Source organism: Gouania willdenowi, chromosome 3, assembly GCF_900634775.1.
Source record: "Gouania willdenowi chromosome 3, fGouWil2.1, whole genome shotgun sequence".
NCBI lineage: Eukaryota > Metazoa > Chordata > Actinopteri > Blenniiformes > Gobiesocidae > Gouania > Gouania willdenowi.
Genome location: NC_041046.1, coordinates 5802129 through 5824145, shown reverse-complemented (window position 1 = coordinate 5824145; position 22017 = coordinate 5802129). Strand labels below are relative to the sequence as shown.

At 36.7% G+C, this 22017-nt stretch overlaps 1 protein-coding gene across 1 annotated transcript in view; it reads left to right on the top strand.

Moving 5' to 3' along the window:
- Positions 1-22017, top strand: part of znf536 (zinc finger protein 536) — a 281007-nt gene that overhangs the window by 209957 nt on the left and 49033 nt on the right. Inside the window, exon 7 of the mRNA XM_028441311.1 lies at positions 9010-10704. Coding sequence (XP_028297112.1) covers positions 9010-10704 — 1695 coding nt within the window. The remainder of the gene's footprint in view (positions 1-9009; positions 10705-22017) is intronic.

The following is a 22017-nucleotide window of genomic DNA, read 5'->3' as shown; positions in this document are numbered from 1 at the left end:
CCACCACCCCCCCCACCCCCCCTCCCCGCGCCCCTGTTCTCCCTCTTCTTCTTCTTCTTCTTCTCTCTATCTTTAAGTATCGCTCTCATCGTGATTTTTTTTTTCTTCCTGTCATTAAACTGTTTGCACTGATAGTCATGCAAGCGTCCAATTAGCCTTAGTCTAAAGGTGGAAATAGCATATATTAGCTTAAATGCTATCAATCCTCATTGTCTACAAAAAAAGAAAAAATCCTCTGACGTCACATCTATGAACACTGAGCTCTAGCATTTATTACATCTAGGGCTGGGCAATATGGACCAAAACTCATATCTCAACATTTGTTCAGATAATGGTGATAAACGATATAAATCTCTATTTTCTAGTTTTACCAGAAAAATATTTCTGGGTTAAATTTGCTCATGAAAAATGACACAACAGACACATTTATTAACAAACAGCTGGACAATACAATATGTGACACTTTTGGCTTTTTCTCCTCTAAGGCATGGGTTCTCAACCTTTGGGTCAGGACCCCATTTGGGGCCGCGAGACACTGGAAGGGGGTCACCAGATGCCTTCAAGAAACTACGAATATTTAACAAGTTCAGTTTTTTTTGCTTATTTTACCATTTTTTCTGCAACTACACCAAACTTATCATATTTTAACATATTTTCATCACTTTTTCTTGTCATATTTTTGCACCTTTTAATGTTTTTTTTGCTACATTACTCCCATTTTTGACACTCCGTCATCATATTTTACTGCCTTTTATGCACTTTCATTTCTATAAGGGGGAATAAAGGGGAGAGATTTTTGGGGTCCATCCATAAAGTCAGCAAAATGATGGTCCATTGTTCTATGAATCTGTGATAACCACATTTATTTATTCATCTGAATAATATCCACTGTTATCTAGGAACGTTTATTATTATTATAGTCATCTTAAAGATGGAAATCCTTGTTTTACTCAGAAATGAAAATGGGTGGTGAGAGGTGGTGAAATGGGATTTAAAAAAACTCAGAAATTGGTTAAAAGTTGCAAATTAGAGAAAAAAAGTGGTAAAAAATGGTTCAAAGTGTTTATATTGGAACAGTTGGTTTAAACTGGCAAATAATTGACATGACAAGTCATGAATGTTAAATAAATTTGCCAAAAATAATCATGAAATATGGTGAAAAGATGTTAAAAGTGACAATTAAGGGTTTATAAGTGCTGAAAATGTCTTGAAAGTTGAAAAAATGTCTAGAAGAGGCATTGAAATGTGACGGAGAAGTGTCAGAAATGGGAGTAATGTAGCAAAAATGCATTAAAAGGAACAAAATATGGTAAGAAAAAGTGATGAAAAAGATTAAGTACATGGCAAGTTTGGAGTAGTTGCAGAAATAGGGTAAAAATAAGCAAAAATGGGCTCAAATTGTTCATAAAATGTCCTTAGTTTTATGAAGGCATCTGGCGACCCCAGGGTTGAGAACCCTTAAGTGCATTTGTTTCATGAACGTCTTCATCATTTAAACAACTGAACTGTTAAAAGTGAAATCAAAGACTCTTCAGATAATGATAAGAAGAAGAAATGTTCACTTTTAGCAAAAGCAATAAAATTTGAATTTAAATGCCAGTAAACATATAATTGTGAATTGCTTTCATTGTGAGTGTTTGTGGTCGTCTGTTTATTGACTTCTAACGTGAACATAGTTGATTTTATTCTGTAAGTCAAATGGAAAACATTGGTTTCTCATGTGGAATCATTTTAAGTGCCCCTCTGTACATTTTTAGGATATTTATCTTTAATTGCCTCCGTGGTGCTCGTAGGATTCAGACGTTGCCAGATAAAAATCCCCTCATGCAGCATCAAGTGCAGTAACACACACCTCTGTACAACAATCAGGAAAATAAGTTTAACACTGCAAGGTTGAATTTTTTGGGTTTTTTTGGGGGGGGGTTTCACCTTTTCCAAGGTTGTTAAAATGCATATCAATGAGAAAGACTGCAGCAGAAAGTTTTCTCCGTCTATTTTTATCTCCCCATGTAGTAATTTCCTGGTTTTGTGGCGGCAGCGATCTGTCATGTGGCTGGGAGGTTGTGCTGTTTGCGCTGATATCAATTAAAAGTGGATTAACGGGTACATAATGACCTTTAGCAGTAAATTGTGTGTAATGTTGCAAGGCAGGATACAGTATATTCCCCAGATGTCACACCAGGCCCCTGACGTATGATGGAGCAGATGTCTTAGCTGGTCCAAATGGCCCTCCAAGACGCACACACACACACACACACACACACGTGCACACTCTCAGGCTGACGTGCATGCATAAACATGTGTTCACACATTCCAAATGCTGCACACACACACACACACACACCATGCATCACATGGAGATGCAGCGTTTTCTGTCTGAGTGGCTGTAGATTTAAATGCTAAAATATCATTTAAATATTAGTATTTGGCAGAAGTACTCATGTTACTGTAATTAATTGAGTTGTTTTTATGGGTACGTGTTCTTATTTAAGTATATCTTTAAATCATTAATTTTACTTATACTAAAGTTTGTCAATTTTTTCCCTGAAATCGTGCAATTTTGCACAAAAAATCCCACAGAAACGTCCTAAATTACACAAAATGTTGAAAGTGGAAGTAAAGATCCTGGAGGGACTGGTATTTAGTGTTTTGATATTACTGGTGGCAGAGGTGAAAGTAATGGATTACAAGTACTCACGTTACTGTAACTGAGTTGCTTTTATGTGTACTACTTGTACTTTTTTGAGTATATTTCTGAATCAGTAATTTTACTTGTACTTAAGTATGTTTTAAAAGAAGTCAAGTTTGTTTTTTTTTTACATTTCTACACCCAATCATCACATTTTTTTCTGAAATTGTGCCATTTTGCATAAAAAATTCCTCAGAATTGTCCTAAATTAGACAAAATGTTGAAAGTAACATTAAGAAATGTTGAAGAGAAAAGAAGGAAAAAAAGAAATTGTGTTACATTTTTTGTATATTCATACATCTGAATGAATGGTTTTTATGTTCTTTCTTTATTCCTTTAATGGCTACTCTAAAGTGCTAAATAAAAAAGTAATTAATTGAAAATGAAATTAAAGTAAAGATCCTACAGGGACTGGTATCTGTCATTTTATTGATTTGATATTTTATTTTTATTTATTTATTTATTCAGTTCATTTCCAACATGGTTGCAATCACAGAAATTCACTTTGACATTCAGAGCAAAATCACATCATGTTTTTTTTTTTTTTTTGTTTTTTTTTGTCCTTTTGCATGCCGGAAAGGGCGACGGAAAAAAGCATTTTGCTTATCCAGATCCGTCCCCTGATTTGAACACAGATAATTTTACATCAAACCTCGTTTCTTCCCTAGTCAAACATTCTCATCTTCTTCATACCATAATTTCATCTTTTCATTAACGTCTCTTTTTTTTTTTTTTTTTGTCCTTTTTTATGTGATGTGTTCTCGTCTGCAGTCATTGTCCCTGTTGTTACTCCTCCTCACTGTCCTTTTTCTCCGTATCTCCTCGAGCTTTCTTTTCCAGTCGTTGTTTACGTTCCTCCAACTCTCCAAACGAAAAGTTCTTCTTCTTTCGGAGTACCTTCATATCCTCGGAAAGTCGCCTCAGCATACTGTTTGGTGGCAGAGGTGAAAGTAATGGATTACAAGTACTCACGTTACTGTAATTGAGTTGTTTGTATGGGTACTTGTACTTTTGTCAGTACATAAATCAGTCATTACACTTAGGTATGTTTTACTTGTACTTAGGTACATTTTAAAAGAAGTAAAGTCATTTGTTACATTTCTACATCAAACAGTAAATCTGGCCCTTTTAGAGCATTCAATGTGGAGCATGAATCATTGCGTAAATTAACAAATAAATCAGTCCCTCCAAATGTGTTAACTGTAGTCACAAATTGTCGAATTAATTCTCAATTTTTTTTTGTTAAAATCGCGCAATTTTGCACCGAAAAATCCAGAAATGTGTCCTAAATTACACAAAATGTTGAAAGTAAATTCAAGAAATATTGCAGTTAATATTTATGACATGAGATGTTTACTGCATGCAAAGGAACAGTGGCAAGGAGTATTACCAAAAATAAATGTGAGGTGTGAAAGTAACTATTTAAGTATTTAATTGAGCTACTTTTTACTTGTACTTGAGTATTTTATGTGTGACTTTCATGAAGTAACAGTACTTCTACTTGAGTAGGATGTATCAGTACTCATTACACCTCTGGTATTAGGTGAGTATTTATTGTCTTTGTGCGTCTCCGTCTCCTCTTAGATATGTAAATGCTACATTAATCTTTATTTCCCCATTGACGACCTCTTATATAGAAACTAAAGGAAGGGGGAAAAAAATCCTATCAGTCTAATTTGGCTCCCAGAATATCATTTTGTCCAGTTAGAGGAATTGAGAATGATCATTTGCATCAGGGACATTTCCTTATTAAATCAGCTCTGAGCCTCTGTTTCAGCAGCTCACAGGAGAAGAAGAAGAAGCACTTATTGGGTTAAAAGCTCATCTTGTATGGTTTATTTTAAATATACTCTATACTTCACAGTCACTCATGGTCCAACAGTAACAGTTTATCATATCTCTGTCTTTCCGTTAATAGTCCGGTTCCCTCCTTCTCTTCTTTTATTGTTTCTCTTCGTTCTTTTTCTTGCATTTTCACCTTCAATTTTCTTTTGTGTCGCCTCCCCTATTATTTTCTGTGTGCGTATCAATATTCTATTGAGTGGTGTTTGTGGTCCTTTATTTGAGAAACTCCGCAGTAGGTCTGCAGATCGCACAGTCTTTTTCTGGAATGGTGCCCTCTAAATAATGATAAATTACTTGAGCAGTATGCCATTTGCTAATTATATCCATGATTTACTACACAGCCCGACTTAAATCATTCAAACCAGCCTTGCGTAACAATGCCTTTTTTCCCCTCTCCTTTTATAAAATGGTTTCCATGTGTATAATCTAAACATTTTACTGGCGTACACTGCATAAATAGAATGTGCATGCAAAACGCTACACCCATCTGATCTCCTTTTATGTCTTTTTTTTTTTTCCTCTTCTTTCTCCTCCAAATGCTCGTTGTTATCCCTGTAAATGGAAATTCCACTCTGGGAACTTTTTATATGTATAAAAAAAAAAAAAAAAATCAAGCTTAGCATTTTTTCCTTCTCTTTTCATTGTTTAATGAATCCAAATCTGGCGCACTCTCCGAGCCTATTATAATTGCTTGCAGGATGTGTTCTATTTCAACCTAAGTATCATTCCAATGGAAAGATCCACTTCTGGCAGAATAATGCCGGTGTGTTATACCATTATCAAGAATATTCATGAATATGGATGCGCGGCATAAATAAACATATGCAAATGTTACACAACAGCTTCACCCCTCTTTTACCATCATATAAATCACTTTGATCTGTGTATCCTGTAGTGAATCATATTGTTCTTTATCATAGGCCGCCATGTGCCTCACATGTGGTTTTATTCTTTCCTTAATTTGGTTTTATTTGTTTTATGAAAAAAATCACTTTAAAATGTTTTTCGCTACAGGGATATACATTCCTTTAGTTAGTGTCCAGGGAGCAGTTCCACTTTTAGTAGCCGTTACGCCACCTCGTATCACCTTTGACATGATCTGTGTTTGTGACACAATGCGATGCAGCGGTTGGACAAAACAAATGATTATCACCTTGAATGAACTATTCCTGTGGTTAGAAGAGCAGAGGATGAGAAGAAAGTGACTAAGCAGCTCAACACTCTGTTGCTGCTGCTGCCACACACACACACACACACACACACACAAATACCCTAAAGCAGTGTTTGTCGCTTTCACAATCACAATAGCCACTTAAATATCCATGGCTGAAAACAATAACAAGAGTGTGTGGATAGCAAAAGACAATCGCTATGGTGACCACTGATCACCCTCTCCAAGAACGAGACATGAAGCCATTGTCCACAGACACGCCCACTCATTCATATGCATGAAGGCCCAAAAACAGCCTGTTTTTAGAAGTGATCAGAAAGTGACTTTTCAGAGGCTAAAACTCCAGAAAACAGGCGAGTTTAGGAAAATAAACCTCAAATACTATGTTGTTGGGGTTCTTAGAACAAATAGAGATTAGTGAAAAATAGCTTCATACTGGACCTTTAATGAAGCGGATTAGGGCCACCTTTGGAGATGAAAATATAAGATTAAAGTTGATTTAATCCCAACATTATATTTCAACTTTATTCTCAAAATGTCAACTTTAATCTCAACTTTATTCTTGATTTGACCAAAATTATTTTCATCTTCAAATGTGGCCCTAATTAGTTTCTGTAGTTTTAACGTAAACCAGTGCTTCTCAAAGTGTGGGGAAGATATGACACGTGGGGCCCGACAAACAGGAGGACATGTTCAATTTTGTGCCATTCTTTTTAAAGTCCTCATGGCATGATAAAACAAGTTAATTTTAATAGAAAATTCAGCCTCTGGAGGCAAGACGCACATTTTTTTAGAAACAGTAAAAAAAACTACCAAAAATAATGCTCGGAAATGTTGACTTCATTTTTATTTTATTTTTTTACCAAAAATACACAAAAGGACAACAAAACACACAATATGGTCATAGATATAAGCAAAAATAACAGAATAATATACAAAACACATACAATGAAGATAAAAATATACAAAATGATGACAAAAATACACAAAATGATGACAAAAATAAGGACTCCAAACTACTCAAAATACAAAAAAGCCCATAAAATGATTTTAAAATATATACAAAATGACTCAAAATGAAAACCAAAATAAATAAAACAACAATGATGCACAAGATGACAATAAAAATACACAAAAGGACTCCAAACAACAAAAAAACACACACAAAATTAGGGAAAAATATATGCAAAATGACTCCAAACACACCGAATGACCACCAAAAATAAATAAAATAACAATGATGCACAAAATGACAATAAAATGCACAAAATGATGACAAAAATACACAAAATGAGGGAAAAATAAATACAAAATGACAAATATTTCTGTATTTTTGACTACTGCATTTTTACATTTGTTTTTTTTTTTTTTTTTTTTTTTTAATTAAAATTATTATATTATATATTTGATTTATTATGATATATGACATTTCTTGTTCCGTTAGTTAAATACATTTGTAAATGTGTTATTTGTCAGTATTATTTGGGGGGCAATGGGCACCATTGTTTAAAGTAGGGAAGACCAAAAAGAGTTTAAGACCCACTGACGTAGAGCGATGGAACACGTCTGATTTATGCTTGTGAAGATGAACTGGATAAATAGAGAAATGTCCGAGGAGTCGTACGTTTCACGGCCGTGGCGATGACAGCAAACAAGGCCAGAACAAAGGCTTTGATGACCCCCCCCCCTCCCTCGCTGCAGACACGCACACATCGTACACACAGAAAGACGAGCAAACACACAAACAGTAGCTCTAAGACACTTTAGCTGTCAACTGAAAATATGATCTCTTGTAGTGGACTAGAAGCACCATATGGTCAAATGTTTTTATGGTGTTGATATGAGTGATGGCTCACTTGGCTGAGTTGCATCGACCCATATTTAGTTTCCTGTTCCATATCCCGACAGTCATCCTGGTGCCCACGCATGTGAGTGGAGCAAAGCCACAGACCAGCAGATAAACACCAAAATGTTGGAAGAAATCAAAAATGTTGTTAATAACTAACTACCATGCTTTCATTTCCAGTCGAGACTCTATGGCAGAGATGTGTAACTTTTATCACAGCGGGGGCCACAAAAGTGTGATCCAAGGGCCACATTATCAACATTCATGTCAGCATTTAGAATATAGACCAATCTGAGCATTAACACAGATTTATGTGTTTACTGTTGTTGTTTTGTGTATTTTGTGTGTCATTTTATTTGTATTTGCTTTCATTCTGTGTATTTTTATTATAATTTTGTGCATCATTGTCATTTTATTTATTTTGGTAGTAATTTTTGTAAATATTTTCCCCTCATTTTAAGTGTTTTTTGGGAGGAGTTTTTGTGTTGTTTGGAGTCCTTTAGTGTATTTTTGTGTGTCATTGTTTTTTTAATTTTTTTTTGTTTGTCGTTTTGTGTTGTTTAAAGTGTGTATTTTTGTGTATCATTGTTTTTTTAATTTTTTTTTGTTTGTCGTTTTGTGCTGTTTAAAGTGTGTATTTTTGTCATCATTTTATGTGATATTTGAGTCATTTTGTGTATTTTTCTCTCATTTTATGTGTTTTTGTTGTTGTTTTATGTTTGTTTGGAGTCATGTTGTGTGTTTTAATATTTGTTTTGTATATTATTCAGTTTTTTTTGTGAATATCTGTGTGGTTTTTTTTTGTCCTTTTGTGCATTTTTGTCAACATTTTGTGTATATGTTTCCCTGTTGTATGTGTTTTTGTCATTATTTATGTATTTATCTTGTCATTTTGTGTGAATTTAGAGTCATATTGTATATTTTTCTCTCATTTTATGTGTTGTTCTTGTCATTTTATGTTTGTTTGGAGTCATGTTGTGTATATTAATAATCGTTTTGTGTATTCTTCTGTTATTTTTGTGTATATTTGTAGTTCACATGTGTTTTTTTTGTCCTTTTGTGTGTTTTGGTATCCTTTTCTTTATTCTTTAATTTCTGTGTTTCCTTTGGGGGCCTCATAAAATTAGACTGATGCCACATGTGGCCCCTGGGCTGCCAGTTGCCTATACCTATAGTTTCCCAGTGTTCGAGCAGAGCTTTTAGGCGAGTTCTAAACGTCCCTGAACTCTGATACAACTAAGGGTGAAGCAATCACACAGTATCCTCATTTTATAGAAGTTAATGAAATGCATATCTTTTTTGTGAGTTCATTTGACCTAATTTTCTTTGTTCTGGGAGGTTATATGACCCTGGGGTTCACGCTGGCTGCTCCAATAAATAGATTGTGATAGCTCGTCGATGTAATAAGCAGGTTAATTATTCGCTGTTTTCTTCTCTTTTTTTGTCTTGCTATCTCAGGAGAGAAGCCCTACCGGTGCCCTCATTGTGACTACGCCGGCACCCAGTCTGCTAGCTTGAAGTACCACTTGGAGCGCCACCACCGCGAACGTCAGAACGGCTCCACCACGTCCGGCCCGTCCTCCGGCCATGCCCCTTCCTCTGAGCATAAAGATGATAACGGCAAGGCCGGCGGAGGCATCTTCGCCCGACCAGACGTCCTCCGTAGTGTTTTCAAGGGCATGCCACCTAGCTTGGACTTCAGGGCGGGTCCGTTGTTGCCACACCAGTGGGCGTCGGCCGGCCTGATAGCGTCACATGACCGCGAGCGCCGCTTCGACTCGTCTGCTGAGAATGTTAAGACCGCCGATGGCCCCACGTCCATGGTCTCACCCGCTGCTGATAGCGCTGCTAGCTTTTCTGACCTAAGCAGGGCCTACCAAAGCATGATGGGAAATGGGGTTCATTTTCAAGGGTCGCTCCAGGCTTTCATGGACAACTTTGTCCTCAACTCCATGAAGAAGGACATCAAGGACAATCAGAGTCCGGTCCAGCTCCAGGCCCAACGCTATCATGATAACGGTGAACCCAAAGCCAAGCGGACGGCGCCCACTGACCAGGAACGAGAGGAGAAAGCCGAAGGCAAGAAGAAAGCCGGGCCTGGGAAACCTGGTTCCCAGTATGAACCGCTTGATCTGTCCGTATCGGTCCGACCTGAGTCTGCTTCGGGTTCCCTGCCGGGTTCCTCGGTTACCATCCATGATAATGTAGCATGGCATCGCTGCCTCTTCTGCTCCTTCTCCACCGCTTCTTTGGAGCTCATGGCTCTGCACCTACAGGCCAACCACTTGGGCAAGGCACAGCTGCAACGCTCCGAAACAGGAAAGGAGCTCCAGCAGGACGGTTCATCTGGCGCATCCATCCTCCACTCATCCAACAAGACCTCTGCTGAAGCTCTGGACCGAGAGGGAGACAGAGACGTGGAGAAAACACTTGGGGGCTGGAACAACCACGTGGACCAGCCCTACAACCCATTCCAGAGTGACTTCTACAGGAGGTTTGGGGGCCTGTACGACGGTTCCCCAAGGGCCAATCAGGTCCTTCAGAGTTATATCGATCAGGCAGAGCAGGGCTTGGACCTTCCAAGTCGAGCCTTTTCAGGAACAACCGAGGAAGAGCAGATAATTGAGAGAAATCCTGAAGTGGAAGCTGATGGATCAGATGAGGAGGTCATCAAAACTGGACTTCTAAGCACAAGTGAGACTCCGTCAACCACACCCAAGAGACAACAGCATCATAGCATGTCTGACGAAGAGGAGGAGGAAGTCGTAGAGGCTGATGAAGAAGAGGGAGAAGAAGAGGAGGTTGGACAAATGGACATAGAACGAGAGGAAGAAGGTAGTCTAACACTAGACCACCTCCAGAATCATTCAGACCCTGAATCACCCCCTAGAAGTGCTGCTCATGGTTTGGCCACATCTTCCTCCACCATGGCTCCTCTATCACTGGTTCCACAAGCTCAGAGCCAGGCCCAGTGGCAGCAGCAGTCGGGCCTGGGCCTCCTTTCTCCAGGCGGACCTCCAGGACTGATGAAGGCCGAGCAGCAGATGAACATGCTCTCGGTCCTCCGAGCCTACGGCAACGAGAACCTGCCTGCGTACAACAGCCGGGGCGTTGGAGCTACACCTGGAGGCCTGGAGAGACCAGAAGCACCCGGTGAGTGTGTTTAACCTCTACACACACACACACACACACACACACACTGGAACAAGATTCAAGTTGGTTGCAACCAGGGTTTTGGTCAATTATGATTGTAATCAGGTAACTGATAATTAATTTCAATTATGACAATTGTAATTCTAACTGTAATTTTTTTAATATGTTGCAGTCTTATTGGCAATTACATTGTAATTGCAATTTTTATTTTCGGAATAATTGTCTGAATAAACGTAACCTCAACTTAACATAGTATTAAAAAAGAAGACAATTAATAATTTTAATTGCCATGTAAAATAAATAAAAATGGTCAATTATAGTTTAACCCAAAAATGGGGAACCATGTTACAGATCTGGGAAAAAATGCCAATAACTGTGATTGCAATTGGACATGTGTAGTTGAAAATGTAATTGTAATTGAAAAATGGAATTGACCCCAACCATGGTTGCATTAGAATTACTTTGCATTATTATTGCCATATGTTAGCATTGGCAAGCCAATCATTATTATTTGCATACATTAACCTTACCTAGCATTAGTCTAGTATTAGCTATCATTAGTATTAGATAGCAATAGCATTATTTTAGCATTTGACTAGCATTAGCATTAACATAGCATTAGCCTAGCAATAACAATAGCCTAACATTAGCATTAACCAAGCATTGACACTAACCTAATAATAGTCTAGAATTAGCCTAGCAATAGCATTAACCTAGCAATATTACTAACCTAGGATTAGGATGAGTCTAGCTTTAGCATTCGCCGAGCATTACCCTAGCATTAGTATTAACCTACAGTTAGCGCTAACTTAGCATTAGCCAAACAATAGCATTAACCTAGCATTAGGTAAGCATTAACTTAGCAATAGTTTAGCATTAGCAATAAGGTTAAAATATTCTGAAATGGGTGTGCCTCTTGCATCCTAATTACAACTTAATTGTAATTAATTACCAATCACGTGATTACAATTATAATTGACCCTAATCTTGGTTGCAACACGCCAATAACCAAGAAGGAAGAACACACGCACACACACACACACACACACACACACAGATTAAATTTATCCATCACTACAAACACAAAAACAACCAATAGCTTTTTCTTTTTCTCTTTTTTTTCCCGACACTTACTGAAAGTCCTGAGATTGGCTCCTGAAGTGATTTCATTCTTATTTCAAGCAAGTTTAGAATCCATCCGCCTGGCGACCAGCAACAGATTAATCTTTATTACACGTTTATATTACTGGGCGTGCGGTGGCTCCATCCCACTCCACAGCACGGTGGGAATAATAGTGAATGAGTCAGTGCAGGACCCCGGCCCCCGTGCCATCTCCTCCACATGTCTCTTAACTATCTCAGCTCTCATAAAGTCAGCTCCCAAAAGCCCATTACTTCATAAGACTCGTCGATCTACGACCCTGTGAAAAATGAACTGTCAGGTTTCATGATTCTGCTCAAGTTATAGCTGCTCCTTTCTTCCTCTTCTTCGTTCTTTCTTTCTTTCTTTTTTTTAGCACTTCTCTTCTGTGCGGGAGAAAAGTTGCTTTTAGCTCCAAACACTGACCGCTTTTTGTGAAGCACACAGACAGGCAATGAAGAAATTAAGCTGATGACTTTTATTTCCCACTACATTAGCTAAAAGCCTATCAGTGATAAATCCTCCAGCTTCAAATTGAATGACTTGGTTGATAAGAGATTTTTTTTTTTCTTTCCACCCACATTTTATTGTGAAGCTCACAGGAAGTCCCATTAAATACATACATACAAACCATTGCATTTTTGATTTATTACACAATCGATTCAAAGGCTACGGGGGGTTTATTTTAGGAATGTTAAAGGGTCATTCAACGTCATTTCAACTAGGGATGTAACGATTAATCGTAAGGCAGTTAATAATCGATTCATAGGTTTCACGGTTCACATCGATACTCTGAAAATTGAATCGCAGTACTTTTTTAAACAGCAGAGGGCACTATATAATTATCCTTCTCTTGTCCAGAAGCGGAGGCGGCGGGCGGAATCTCCCGCTACTCTCTTTCTGGCCGCCTTCTACTCTTAGACATGTTCATAAATGATTCCTTACCCCTTTAGCAGGAAATATTTGTAAAAGTCCCATTTTTCAATTAGCTCTGTCTGCTAGCGCATAGCATCTCTTCTTCACTGCAAGAATATCTGCATGCCAATGACCACTGGGTTACCAGCGTCCTGTGCTGGTCCAAACAAATATCTGATGTAAATACAGTGCAATGATTTTTTGTTGAGGCACAAAAAACATTTTTAGTTGAACTTTTAAAAAGAAAAATAACTATTATGCAGTTTTGCATTGTTTACTATAGAACCAGAATTAAAATTCATAGGCTTCTTCTTCATTTGTATTATTCCTTTATTTATTTCATTCAAGATTTGTTTTTAGTGAAATTGTATTGTTTTGAATAGTTTATCAAGGGATTCTTTTGACAATGAAAAATAAAAGGAAAACAGTACAGTGTTTTCTAGTTTTTTCCCGAAAAAAATAATGGAATATTTTATATTATATCATTTGTCTACAGTCCCATTTTGTAAAATAAATCATGAGAGAATCGTATCATGAACCCAGTATTGTGAATCGAATCGTATTGGGAGTTGAGTGAATCGTTACATCCCTAATTTGAACTCATTTTCAGGACTTTTTCGGAAATTTTTCCCAATTGTTCTGTGACTATTCAATAGTCACACTGTACATTTTTAGTTTGATCGAATGAAGGGGGGGGGGTTATGTGTCTATGTGTCTATCTGGTGGACATGTCAGCTCCTCTAAATAGTCACAAATTTGGGTCTGGAACATGTTTGGGCCTTCAGTAAACTACTTAGCATATCTCAGCTCTTTGTAATTAGATCAGCTTAGAGCTATGAACATAGACTGTTCACATCACTAATGATAGATCTAGACAAACGGGCCTTAAAACGTAGGTAAGAAACGTCACATCTGGCAACACCAGCCACTGTTATACGTCATCAAATGGAAACAAAATACAAATGAAGACAACACTGTCTCCACGATTAATACAGCATCTCTCATTTAAAGGATATTTATGTGAAGTTCACATCTATCAGACTTTGTTATTAACACTTTACTTTGGTTTACAAAGGTCTCCATAAAGGTTTTACTATTTTAAGTTGTAGAATTTACCTGCTGATTTTTTCCAGTATTGTTTTCTTTTGGTTGATTTTTAGTTTATGGACTGAAATGGAATTAATGTGAACTGTGGAAACAGGCTTTTAATGATTATTGAACAGTTAATCAATAAATACCACATTTGTACGTAAAAAAAGGAGAGGGAGGGGAAAAGGGATGAGGACAGATAGAGGTGAGTGTGTGTGGTTTTGTGCGTTAGTGTGTGTGTGTGTGTGTGTTAGTTACCATGAACAGTAGCTAGTTTTTATCTGATGATTACATTTATACAATTATTTTAAGACTTTAAATAATACTCTGCCGTGTATATTGACAATGTTATGGACAATCTTGAGCAAAATTATTCCCAAAGTCGCTCTTATTTTGTCACTTTTTATCATCTGACGGCCAAAATAGATTCAGTGCCGACCCAAATAGTTTAGATGAAGATGTGTCTCATTGTCGTCGACATTTTGGTATTGAGTTACATTTATTTGACAATTATGTGTTTTCGATTAATTGCAAAAACTGTCACCAGGGTATATCACTAAAATGTGCTAAAAAACACCCCTGCCACCAACTCCATTTCTGACTTTTTATGTCATACTTAAAAACACATTTTTTTTTTTTTTTTTCTGATGCTGGTCACAGACTTATTAGGACCAATGTTTGTCCATCGTAAGGTTTTTACTCTATGTTACAACTTAAAACCAGCTGAATTTCACAGTTTCTGGCTTGATTTAACAACATTAGTTGCACTGGGGTTTCAAACTGTTTTAGTTACATAACAGTTGTGTTTTGTTTTGCCATGAGGGGAGGGGTGTCTCCCTAAATAAGGCCCCTTTGAGATATGGGAATAAACCTATAATGTTAGAGTTGTGTTACATTGGTAAAACACTGATGTATAGTTGGTGTTGCTCTTGCCCGTTTTGCTTGATATTCTTCTTCTTCTGCGTGGTTCGAGGAGAATTACATACACACTTGTTTGATGGTAAAACACACTATTACAGCCCACTTTTCCATGTCCACTTGTAAACCCTCGTCGATGTGTGGGGGTGGGGGGTGGGGGGGTGTTCACTCGGAGCCTGAAGAGCAAGAGCCACCAATTCCTCTATAATTTGGCGGGCGGAGGAGGCGGGGCCGGTGGAGACGTCCATAAAACTCAATTCAGAACGGGCAAAATGTGATTATGTGGAGTGGGTTTGCATTAGGTTTGTATGCAAATATAGCATAAATCATTAATATGGAAAGTCTCCCCTGAATCTGTGGGAGCCGTCGTAGGGCACGCATCGCACGCCTGTAGTGGTCGTCTCTTCATTAGTATGCCCGCAGGAAGGAGATGAATCTACTCGCACTTTGACACGACCACACACACACACACACACACACACTATGGTATTTACCCACGCCTTCCTAAACTGTCCCAGAATTGGATTTATCAATAAGTGTCATTAACGGCATCAGAGGCTCTAATCACAGCAGGTGTCTGCTCACCGTGTGAACATGGAGATGAAACCGTGCCGTTAGCATACGTGTTTAACACAATCAATAGTTGGCTGCTATCTATAGCCCCTGAATTATCTAACATGAAGTATTACATTATTCAAACAGTGCTGAACATGCCAGGACTGCTCGTGAAGCACTGCTCCTCACGTCCTATTGCTCCCATTACTCCCATTACCTCAAACCCAAGATTTCAAAAAGGTTCACATTGACAAGACGGAGAGGAAGTGTTGATACGAGGGTGTGGAGTATTTCAGAGTCGAGTCGAGTCCCTTAAGTTAACGGCCATGTCTCAAAAGACCTTATTTAGTCAGATACCCCTCCCTCCCCATGGTAAAACAAAACACTACTGTATTTTATGATATATAAGAAGTAAGAAAATTGTGCTCTCTGGAATTGGTGGCAGAAGTGTTTTTTGGGCACATTTTAGTGACATAACCTGAGGAAGATTTTTGTGATTTATCGAAAACACATTATGGTAAAAAAAAAATGTACTTCAAAACATTTGTTTGTTTATTAATATTTGGTACCAAAATGCATTGCCACTCAATCTATTTTGACCATCAGATACAGGGAATAATGTTGCGTAGGATTGTTCATAACATGGTCAAAATCCACGGCAGAATATTGTTTAAGGGCTTAAAATCACCCAATCATCTGACGGCTAAAATAGATTTTGACATTTCGAAATCAAATATGACTTTAAAAAAAAAAAAAAAAATTATATATACATATTTGATAATAAATCGCAGTGATGTACCCTTCACGAGGGTACATCACTAAAATGAGCTTAAAAACAACCCTGCCATCAATTCCAGGGAACACAAGAACCATGTTCTCACTTTTTATGTATCATATTTCCAACAAATATCTCAATAATAAGACACATCTTCAACAAAACAATTTGTGGTGCTTCTTTATCTATTTTGGCCATACGTACATTTATCAATGGTTACTGTTGAGCGTTATTGATTGGAAGTGTTTTCATTTTGACCATTATGTTGAAATAGGAGATTTTTCAGAATACTGTTACAGTTTAATAGTAGAGGAGGAAAACACGATTATGAAAAAGAAACAAGTGACATTTTCTGTTTTTCCTTTAAAATATTCTAACTGCATTTATTTTATTTAAAAACATTTTTAAATGCATAAAAAAGACACCATATATGTAGTAACTTAGTATATATGTGCTCACTTTTTAATTAATTTTATATATTTCTTGAAACATTACCTACTAAATTACTTATGTATTATTTCTGTTTCTCAAAGAGTCCAATTATCACGTGGTGCAACTGTTTGACCATAACTGATGTTTTAAAAAAAATCTTTAAATTGACTTTAAATCTATTAAAATGTATTTTCTGCCCTATTTTAGTTCTATGATAGTCCTGTATGATATTTCAAACTATTTATATTTTTATTCCCATCATAGTATTCATGCAAACCTTGCCCGATGAGGAATATTTTATGAAATATTATGCGATGAAAATACTTTTTGTTTTGTTTTGTTTTAGTTTTGTGTGTTTTTTGAGTCATTTTAATGTTTTTTTTTCTAACATTTGGGTCTTTTTCTTTGTTTTTTTAAAGTTGTCACTTACATGATCAAAATAAATCAATCAAATTAATCCAATGAAATAGTAAATAATGAATAAATCAGTTCATACATTTGGTTCTTTAATGGATAAAATAGTTTTCCAGTCTTTTCTGGTAAAACTTTTGTTTTTCAGAAATGTTTTTGTGCACTTGCACATGTCAGCTTTAAACTATTTTGTATATAACTATCATTTTATTGCTTACACGACCATCCTTTGTTGCGTTTCATCTTTGTGTATTATCTTAAGGAGCGTAGACATTATGTTTAATTGTGTAATTGTGTGATTGTGTTCCAGTTGTGTGTGTCGTCCAATAGTCGTATATTGAGTTTAGGCTGTAAACCTGAGTGTGTGTGAGGTCTCACTAGAACTGAGCATGAAGGCATTGGAAGGCATGCACAGTGTTTGTGTGTGTGTGTGTGTGTGTGTGTGTGTGTGTGTGTGTGTGTGTGTGTGTGTGTGTGTGTGTGTGTGTGTGTGTGTGTGTGTGTGTGTGTGTGTGTGTGTGTGTGTGTGTGTGGGTGTGTGTGTGTGTGTGTGTGTGTAACAGGTTCTGTAAAACACTGATGGTAATTGAAGACATATGGTGGGATCAGTGGACTGGTTGCGGAGCACAGATGTACTGGATCACAGTTGGCATTACTGGTGTAATTCTCATTCTCTGCTTTAAGTGGGAAGAAAGGTAGGCCATAACAAACACTGCTGGTGTGTATATATTTACACACACAGATACGGTTACCAACACTGTGTGTTTACGCAAAACGCCGAACAACTGAGTCAGTCTGAACATCTGGATCTGCATCGAACGAGTCGAGCTTCACCTCAGCTACGTTTAAAAGTAAAACTACACCAGTTACTTTTATTAATTATTATTTAACATCATCACACGTTTGATCCAAACTCATAAAAAACTAAATGTCATTAAAACTTAATTAGTTCTTTGCAAAGTGTTCCTAGAAACTCCAAGAAGGTATTTGATTTTTAATTATGTAATGTATATGATTGAAAATTATATCTATATGTATATTTTATTCTTAAAATATAATAAAAATCTGAAAATAAGTGTCGCCTACTACAGTAGTTACTTTAATTAATTATTATTTAACTTTATTTAGCGGCACTTTTGATCAAAACTCATAAAAACAAACTATATTAGCTCGAATTAATTATTGGCACAACATTCAGAGAAACTCCAAGAAGGTGTTTTATTTTTAATTACTAAATTTATATTCATATTATGTCAAAATATATTTTCCTTCTTCTTAAAAATGTGAAATTAATTATTAAAGTTAAATATAATTGAATTACCAGTGTCTATGTTTAACTAAGGTATATTTGTTTGTGCTTATTGTCATCCATAGTCATAATTAAGGAAACTATTTTATTAGACTTAATAAAAGTCATTTTTTTTCCTGTATAAAATGCTAGAAAACAGTTGATTCACTTGAAACTAGTTGGAAAGTTTTAGGTTAAAAGGAGAAAAATTAATAAAACACAGCAATTAGTGTTATTTTCAGCCTGTTTTTAATAAAGTTTAGCCCTATTTAGTATAATTATACCTGTATGAGGACAGAATGAGCAGAAATATATATTTATATATATATACAGAGCTACAAATGTATGAAATGTAAGATGGAAGAAAATAAACCTCTATTAAATCTGTATTTAATAAATATCAAATACTTTTATTGTTAAGATTCAGAGAGGAAAGAATGTCACTCATTTGTAAATATAGACTTAATCCTCCTGTTATCCTGAAATATTAGTAATACATTTTAGTTCCGTTAGGGTCAATCTGACCCCAGAAAATGATTTTCAGAAAATTAATGAGCAAGTTTTAGTGCAGCGGTCCCTAACCGTTTTAATGTGGGACAATATTATATCACAATAAACATGAATCTACTGTGTATACAACTTTATTATCAAGGTTAAACATGCGTTTAACATAAGATACGCCACAAAAACAAATATAAAGTCCACCATTGCTTCTGTTTGTCTTTTTTTTGTTCCAAATATTCTAAAGGCTTCTCCTTTAATGCAGAATGCTTCGTCTCCAAGTGGCAAAACATTGTTGAAGGCTTCATTGCTTCATTAGAAAGCCGGTCACCGCATATTATGCATAGCGTGCTTGGTGCGTGGGAACTACCTGTCGCAATATATCCATATTTCTAGTCGGACTCCTAGTATTTTCTGTGAAATGCAGCATTCTTTTTCTTTGAAGTCACAGGCTCTTCTTCTGTTACTCTGTGCAAAGAAGCTTGTTTTTTTTATTAATGTTGCTGTCTTGGAGGTTTCACTTTAGCAGTAATTTACCAACTGGAGCATCCCCTTTAAGATGTGCTCTAGAGTGAGCGACCGACAGAATCCGATAATTTTCCAAAATAAAACATTGTTCAGGCTCAGAAAATAAATACAACGAAAATAATGTAAATAATGTATTCTTTCTTTGCGACCCGGTACCGGCCTGCGGCCCGGGGATTGGGGACCTCTGTTTTAGTGTATCTTGAAAATGTTTTATCCAAATATTCTCAAATCAACTCTACACAGTTAAGACGTCTCAGGGTCAAATTGACCCCAGAGGAACACCAATGTCTGCAATATGTGTTCAGCACATTGGAAATAAAAATAAATAATTGCTACGCTTAATCAAATATATCATCAAATTAGGAATAATCATTAAATATGAAGCAAAAAAACTATTCACTATTATTTTTCTTTAAATGATAAACATTGATTGACCCCAAGGATAATAGGAGGGTTAAATATATAGACATATATTGTATATTAAAGATGTTTGCACTGAAGTCCTGGATCTAGAATTAAAAAAAGGTATATTTTTAACAATTTTCTTAAATATCCTAAATATAAAAAGCAGATGCAAACTCTTTTTGTGAATGGTTTTCATTCAATTTAATCTCAGGGTTTTTTTTTTGGGTGTGACTTCACTCTTTTTTTCCCTAATTACCAATAATTATGTCACATAATTAATTCTGATGATTTTGTTGTTTAGCTGAAGCGAGCGAGCACAAATACACGTAAGAGTAGTGTACGTAGAGGAGCTGTAGGCTTTATTTAGCAGCCAGACTCCCTGGTGTTACCTGATAAACTCAACAGATCACTTACCTGCACAAGCACAATTAGTTTGGCCTCCTCAGAGTAAGTCTAAAAGTTCAGTGAGATGACACCCGAGAGTCTGAGTCTGGAAAGATGATGTGTGTGTGATCTAATTTATCTGTATTAGGAATAGATCAAGGATGGGATAGATACCCGATGAGCTGCAGAGCGATGTATGAGTAGGACACACACACACACACACACACACACACACAGAAAAACATTTATAGTCATGTCTTTTTGCAGTTCTTCACAGATCGTATATGTTTCATTGGCCAAATTGAGCGTAAACAATTTTCCCCACTATTATTTTTTTAAAGAAAAACCCCCAAACTCTACGATACACCTATTATTCCTGCATGGAAACGTCTAAAAAGTCACTGTTTTTACTTTTTCTGTCTTTTTCTATTGAATGAATCTGTAGGTGAAACACAGCTTGTATCGTCAACATTTACCTGTAGTTTATTAATGAAGAACAACCTTTTCAGTCCCTAAATATCAGAACTTTAGCTCACGGTTCCATTGCACTACATACCCTACCTCTGTCATTTTTCAGTTTTTAGCTTACACACAAATAAAGGAAAAAGAAAGATATAGTTTTCGTGCGTCAGGGTCATTATTGTGCTTCTGAACCATTCTGTTAAACCGTTTATTCATGGCTAATTCAATCACAGGCCTCGCATAAACATCTTAACCTGATTAGAACTTTGAGCTCCAGAGTTTGACCGATATCTGGACGTTTCTACCCCCGTCGCCCTCACATCACCCCCTTTCCTTTCCTTTCCTTTCCCTTCCCACACTCTGGGACTCTTCCTTTCTTTTTATCACTCACTCTCTTTCTCTCATTCTTCTCCTTGTTGCTGGAGGGCACAGGCTCCACCAGTGATTAAGCCATCTGGAGGTCTGTCTTTCTGTCTGTCTTTAACGAAGAAGAAGAAGAAGAAGAAGAAGAAGAAGAAGAAGAAGAAGAAGAAGAAGAAGAAGAAGAAGAAGAAGAAGAAGAAGAAGAAGAAGAAGAAGAAGAAGAAGACTCTCTTTGTGCAGAGATGACAGCTCTGACGGCTGCAGGAGGCGAGGTGCTATTTCCCATGTGCAACAATATTACCAGTTTAACTCGTACAAAGGTGCATTATCACCTTGTCACCCCCAAAGTGCAAATAGTGTAGTTTTCAAAGAGCAATTAAGAGTAATAGCTTCTGTCAGGCCTGGAGGATGTGGTACCTGTTGCTCTGGTACAGATGTGACAGCTCTAAAAATACTCACTACACGTCTATATCACACGACAAAACGTCCATTCCACCCATCCTCCCTTCTCTCCCAGCCATCTTCTTCTTCACTATTGGCGGTCACTTGGTTTTTTTTAATTCGGAATTAATTATTCAGAATTAAATAAGAATTGTTTGAGGTTTACATAGAAAAAAGGTTTATTTGCCTTTAATCAGTTCTCGCACACTAATAAAACATATAAATGTAATGTAAGATACAGTGTAATCCTACAGTGAATTTTGTCTCTGAGTTTTACCTATCCTGTTGATGAATAATATATATTAATCTATAAGCACACAATGAAACATCTTCTTCAGAATTATCACTCATCAATCAGTAATACAATATATTAATCACCCTGAAACTGTGAAAAACAACTCACTACAACTTTATTGAGAAGCCAGAGGTTGAGAGGATGAACACAACTCTGTAATGTTTGACTTCATTTTGAAGTCTTTTTCTGTATTTTGTTTTCATTGTTTGTCAAAGTTGATAATTCCCTTTCACACCAGTAGGTGGTGGTCCGTTAGAGAGTATACAAAAGCCGATGTGTAAGGTGTGGCAATGCATTTAGGCCCCTGACTATTATGGCACGTTCACAAAAAACGCATCCAAAGCGTCAACGTCATCAGGTTTACATAGACAATATATGGTGGACGCACTTCTAGAAGCGTCAGACGTCCC